This window comes from Syngnathoides biaculeatus, chromosome 3 (genome assembly GCF_019802595.1).
Source record: "Syngnathoides biaculeatus isolate LvHL_M chromosome 3, ASM1980259v1, whole genome shotgun sequence".
In the NCBI taxonomy this organism is placed as follows: domain Eukaryota; kingdom Metazoa; phylum Chordata; class Actinopteri; order Syngnathiformes; family Syngnathidae; genus Syngnathoides; species Syngnathoides biaculeatus.
The window spans coordinates 7,218,098-7,224,097 of record NC_084642.1 but is presented as its reverse complement, the minus strand read 5'-3'; the positions used below and the strand labels follow the sequence as shown (position 1 = coordinate 7,224,097).

Here is a 6,000-nt window from a genome sequence, read left to right as displayed (position 1 = left end):
GTACACAATAAAACAAGGCTGTATGTTCGAAGGTAAGTGAGGGAGAAGTATCTTATCTGAGTTTGAATTATTATCAATGCTTTATACATTGCAGGAGAACAACTTTTGTTATATCACTGACCTGCTGAATGTGTAATGTTTTACGCAGACGAGTCGGGTTAGTGATACGTAAATACGCCATGTCACGCAAGAGAAATGTCTATTTGCCCATTTGTATCACATTTAAGACAGAGCACTGCGCTCCTTTACGAGTCAAGTCAAATGAATACACCTACTTATTTACAAAGACTACAATGATATTACTCGTAATCTTTCAAGTAAAAAGTACTCACCCTGCTTGACATGCGCAGTACGATTCCACAATTTTATCCTGTTGTATTTCAATATGAAGTTTGTGAGGCGTCAAACTTTTTCCATCGATCGCCAACGTTTCGCTGTGACTGACATTGCGTCCAGTTCCGTCCAAAATCTTAATTCCATGTTCATATCCTTGCGTGAAATAGTTGAGACCTCTGTGTAGAACTCTCTTAGACAATCCTGATGCATTTGGCAAAAAATACCCCAATATTATCTGGAATACGCGATGGAGAATCGACTTCAAACATGTTCTGTTCAATCGCCATTTTGGAAGCTTGCAAGACATGACTAAGGGGGCGGAGCTTAAGATCACCATAGGAAAGGTCCATATTGTCCAGTCTCTGCGTACTTGTGTCAACACAGCGCAGTCCACAAACTCTTGATGCTGTGGAAGCAAGTGCAGCAGAAGCCAGTGCAGTACTTTACTGCATTCCATTACGTGATTGTTCAGGCAGATGGAAAACACAATCAGGCATCAGGAAAGACCTCAATCACAAAAGTCTCAAGTTTTAACTTTTTTAAACGTTTTATTTTGCAGCGTTCGAAAGTAATTACATTTACTTTTTCTTTTCCACATCCTGCTCAGCAGCCTCTTTAGCTCTCTTGGCACGGATACCGAAGAGACGAGCGTGAGCGCGCGCCATGCGCAGGGTAGCGAAAGCCTTGAACTTCTTCTCCTCTTCGGTGATAACTCGGGCCTTCTCCTTCTTGTGTACCTGGGAGGACAAAAAAATGAAAATAAAAATCAACACCTGGACAAAATTCTCAAGGTCAATTAAGTTTTTGAAGGGCAGTCATCAGAAAAAGGGTTCATAATTATCATCAATTAAATACAGAGATTCCGGAGAAATTGTCATCATCTGACTGCAACAATGTAAATGAAGCTCTGGCAATTTCATATCAAATCTGAATAATGCAAACGGAGGCGTGCAACTCACAGTTTTGATGGGCATGATTGGTCCTCTGAGCTGGGTGGCCATCTTCCGCTCCTCCTCCTGAACAGACAAGAATGTTCACTACTTCGGCACAATTACATCCCTACCAATACACAACTTTCAATCAAACTTAAAAAAAAAAAATGGAAGCTTACGACGACATTTTGAAAAGGCAGATGTAATTATGAATGACAGCCTGCTCGAGCCATCCAAGTGTACCCATTTTCTATGTACAAAACTCATTTTTCCATTAGAACAATAGGTTGGCATCATAAACAATGCTTTCCCATAACTATGTTCGTCTCTTGTTCGTACTCTAGTGTGGTCTTACTTCAAATTTATTGCCAACTGCAGTTTTGTGAGATAAAAGTGCATTTTGATCTTTTACTCTGAGTGGTCATTTTGCTTCGGAATAAACACCCATGTATTATTACAGGGCAAAATTGCACTTTTTTTAACGTTACTGGTGCAGTTTTATACTGGTTTGGTACTTTTATCGTTCCAGGGGAAAAAAAAATAAATAAAAATCCCAATCCGAGCCATCAAACCAGGAACTTACAGTGCTGTCTCCCTTCTTAGGAGCAGAAGCCTTATAGGGGAAGATGATGAGCTTGGAGCGGTACTCCTTGAGGCGCTGCACGTTGGCCTGAAGAGATTCTGTAGACCTGTTACGGCGACGGGGATCCACAGAGATTCCGATGGTGCGGGCCGTCTTCTTGTGGAAGCCTGCGGCCTACAGGGTGGAACAAGGCGAATTAAAAGGTTAAAAATAATAATAATTGCGGAGTGGACAGTCATTTTTTTACGAGGGAGAGGGTGTTCTCTTGATTTAGGAACAGTCATCAGATAAAAAGGGTTCAATGCATTCATCAAGACAATACAGAGATTCCGGAGATTGTCATCATCTGACTGTTCAACTGCAAAAGCAAATTCATATGCAAACCTTTTTTCAGGTGATAAACCCACTTTGTAACATATACATACATGGTCTGTCATTCCTGAATGGAGGTCCTCAATGAACCCCTTCTCCACAGAAAAATCTATACTTTTGACTTAAAATGTTGTAATTAAATGGAAGTTCCAACTACATTTTATTGTCTCACTGGTCAATAAGATGGCTACTCAAAATAATTTACTTTTAAAGGGGAAATCCAGTGGTTTGCATGAACAATGTATCCAATAGGTCATGTAATATGTACTCTGTTTTGACAATGTGATGTTAAATCCTCTCTCATTTAATAGTGTTTTAAGATTTTTTTTTTTTTTTTTAAATCGACAATTACAAATTTTTAGGGGTGCTTTCATTTTCGCGAGTCACATGACCTATGTGGGAATATGTGATGTGTACCATGCCGCTCCAAACGCTGGATTACATGAGACACCATTATCCTCAGCACTGATTTCTACGATTTATCCTCATCTGATGAAGAAATAGTATTGGTTGCTCGGGAAGACGGAGGAATACTTCCATACAGATTTGAACCTGTGGCTGTAATGTTGAATATTCGGACGGTTCTTCGGGCGGAATGACGCGGAGTCTGACTACTCGGAGGCCTACACGCAGGGAATAAGTGTGTAAACAAAGGCCGCCGGAGTTCCAGTAGCCACGGGTGGTTCTTCGGACGGGAAAGAAACGGAGTCTGACGAGCGAACTTCAGTGGAGGCCGTTCGCCGAGCTTCAGCGTCCGGGGAGGCCGTTAGCCGGGCTTCGGATCGCAACCCGCTGCCGGAGCTTGCTCGTCAGAAGTCCGCATCATTCCCGCCCGAGGAACCATCGGAATATTCAACATTATTTACAGCCACGGGTTCAAATCTGTATGGAAGTATTCCTCCGTCTTCCCGATCAACCGATACTGCCATTTCTTCAACAGATGAGGATAAATCCAAGAAATCAGCGCCGGGCATAAATGGTGTCCCATGTAATCAACCGTTTGGAGCGGCACATAAGTTACACCCGCCCACAAAGGTCACGTGACTCGCAAAAATGGCAGCGCCCATGAAATTTCTTAATTGTCAATAAAAATCCTCTCAAAACACTATTAAATGAGAGAGGATTTAACATCACATTGTCAAAATAGAGAACATATTACACGATCTATTGGATATGCAAACCAGGGGATTTCCCCTTTAACTTACACTTTGTGTTATTGAACTGGACAAGCAGAAATATTACTATTTAATTGCATATCTTGTCTTACTGAAAGCACACTACACAGAATAAGTAAGGCTACGACTCGACTGGCTTCTGTGGGCTGGATGTCACCAACCGGTGTACGTGACATGTTGGCACATTTTGCCCCCCAAAAAATAAAATAAATAAAAAAACAGATCCGTTAGGCATTAATGTAAATACCTTTTGGACAATGTGGTTAGATACTTTAGCCTCATGAGAAACTGGCAACTGAAGGTAAGGTTGTTCAAGACAAAACCCCAAAATTACCTTGAGTTCCTCCAGGGTGAAACCTCGTCCCGCCCGGACCTTAGTGTGGTATCTGATGGTGGGACACCTGACCTGTGGTCTCAGAAACCCGGCAGCAGGACGGGGTGCGATGCGACGTGCCTTCGCTTGGCGAGCCTTCCGCCTGACAAAAGAAACCTTTTGTTTTACTTTCCCAGACCGTAATACTTCACAGAAACACGATACGCTACGAAGAAACCGATTGTTGCCTTTACATTTATTATGAATATAACGTAAATTCCCAGATCCTGGTGTTGGTACGCGACTGAGTCCTAGCAGGAGTTGCGCAAATCTCCAAGTAATTAGCGCCCCCATAATCTTGTACATTATTTCTTGGCACCAAAAATTCCACAAAATGGCAGCAAACCACAACTGTAATTTTGTCCAGGTTAAGCTCTTAAACTCACAACAACCTAGTTGCTCTTTGACAAGTTTTAATTGTTCTGTGATGACAATTTAAATCACATCTCAAATCAACTTTCCCCATTGAAATGAACGGAAAAGTCAAGTCTGACACACATTTGCTGTGATCTTTCGATGACTTGGCCTATCTAGAGTGCCTCGTAGCTTTCCTCTAACTTTTCCCCCAACATGTACGGCTCTAGCAGCAGAGACTGAAGTGGGCTTAACTAACCAGCAGGAGCTCAGGAAAAGCTGCACATAACTTAATGGGTTACATAAAAGCAGAATCCCTTGCATGTTTCACTTTTTGGGGGAGCACGAGGTCGAATAGAAATTTTAAAAATTCATTGTTTTATTGCTTTTAGGGTTTTAATGCCAACCCAAAAGTTTGTGAAGTTGTTTTCTTCACGTGGACGAGAAACTCTGTCATGCCTACAGGAAAAATATTTTCTTATTTTCCTCCAAGAACCTTACATCAAATGAGCCTGGTCAAAACAATATTGCCAAGCATGTTTATCTGCAAGTCAATGTAAGAAAATAATCCAAGCAACAGATGGTATTCTATAAAAAAAAAAAAAAAAAAAAAAAAGTAGGTACCGCTGCAGTTGCTTGGCACCAAGACTTGTCTAAACTTTGCTTTGGCATGAGCCCACCAAAAATAAACTAGTAGATGATTTTTTCTACATTATGAGATAGGTTCATAAACAACAAGTGGGTGTCCTTGTTTTTAATTATAATATGGGGTAGACACCAGTTAGCAATGTCAAAGTTCATAGTGGTGAGATTTGAACTACAGTGAGGATATTTCAGATAAAGTCGGCAGGCACACAACTTAACATAAACAACCTTAAATGAAAGTCACGCCACCAAACAAGTTTTAAATTCCTGTGTGTGTGTGTGTATACGCCTCAACCGACACCAGCAACAATATATGCACCACGCAATCAAAATTACTTTAGAAAAGCCTAGAAGCATCCAAACTCAGATGCACAAATATGACAAGTTAGCGTAGCATCTGTTCCTGTAGTCAAGACACACTCACCTGCGTAGCTTCCTGGCTGGCTGGTTGAACCAAGTGCGGACTCTTTTCTGCCAGTCTTTATGGAAGTGGGGGTTTAGGATCATTCCATTCCGGCTGGGGGCCATGGCTGCCGACTTCCCTGAAACACGGCACACGTATAGGCATGAGAAGACTTCCACGCCGGTGCTGACCCACCATGCATCTGCACTGAGCAGTTGCTAACAGATAGCAAGCTAGCAGAGGTTCTACCAGAGGTTGACGATTAAGTTGACCCCTGACGTAAGTAAATAGGGCTCGGAATTTCCACATAAAATGCTTTAACAACTCTACGCGCTTCTTTATTTAAAAACAACATCGTTAACATTTGGAATGCTAGCAACAAACGCTAACAAGTCACGTTACTCGTAGTGGACATCGCTACGAAAACAGACGGTTTCCGAGACATTTGCAAGAAAATCACCGACAATATTCACCTAAATTCAAAGGCAACTAAATGTGCTGCTAAATGGAACAACTTCGACTTTGAAACGTTTCGTCTATGTGATGGATTGAACGAGATTAAACTGAACTCCGTGGAGGATTTGTTTTACATACCTACTTGGGGGGGAAATGGCCGAAAGGAAAAAGGAAGTTGAACGGCAGTGGTTTGTGGGATATCCTCCAACCAGCCAATCAACGAGCAGAATTCTATCAAAGAGTACATATAGCCTCCAGATAGTACATTATTTTTATTATTCGGGGAAGTTAATAAAAATAACTATCAGATTTGCTTTATTTTAAAAGTACAATTTCGATTTTTAATATTAATTTTAGTGCGCGAAATTGTT

The 6,000-nt window shown here is 41.4% G+C and overlaps 1 protein-coding gene and 2 non-coding genes across 4 annotated transcripts; all 3 read right to left on the bottom strand.

Moving 5' to 3' along the window:
* Positions 1-859: 859 nt before the first annotated feature.
* Positions 860-5,809, bottom strand: rpl13 (ribosomal protein L13). Of its 2 annotated transcripts, none has more exons than XM_061814895.1 (6): positions 5,768-5,809; positions 5,195-5,312; positions 3,733-3,874; positions 1,852-2,025; positions 1,296-1,352; positions 860-1,073 (listed from the first exon to the last, which is right to left on the bottom strand). In XM_061814895.1, the coding sequence occupies exons 2-6, from the start codon at positions 5,296-5,298 to the stop codon at positions 915-917; spliced, it is 636 nt and encodes a 211-aa protein (XP_061670879.1). In that variant the 5' UTR covers positions 5,299-5,312; positions 5,768-5,809; the 3' UTR covers positions 860-914. The 2 variants fall into 2 exon arrangements, with proteins under 2 accessions (XP_061670879.1, XP_061670880.1); XM_061814896.1 differs by having other exon boundaries at positions 5,647-5,787.
* On the bottom strand, positions 1,132-1,216 carry LOC133498698 (small nucleolar RNA MBII-202). Its single transcript, XR_009794445.1, has one exon. It is a non-coding gene; the product is annotated as a small nucleolar RNA MBII-202 (small nucleolar RNA).
* Positions 2,119-2,196, bottom strand: LOC133498697 (small nucleolar RNA MBII-202). Its single transcript, XR_009794444.1, has one exon. It is a non-coding gene; the product is annotated as a small nucleolar RNA MBII-202 (small nucleolar RNA).
* Positions 5,810-6,000: the final 191 nt, after the last annotated feature.

Coding starts and splice junctions, on each gene's coding strand:
- rpl13 (XM_061814895.1), bottom strand. CDS start 5,298: ATGGCCCCCAGCCGGAATGGAATGATCCTAAACCCCCACTTCCATAAA. Junction 2,026..3,732: donor TCACCCTGGAGGAACTCAAG/GTAATTTTGGGG, acceptor TCCACCCTGTAG/GCCGCAGGCTTCCACAAGAA. Junction 1,074..1,295: donor CAATCATGCCCATCAAAACT/GTGAGTTGCACG, acceptor TTGTCCTCCCAG/GTACACAAGAAGGAGAAGGC.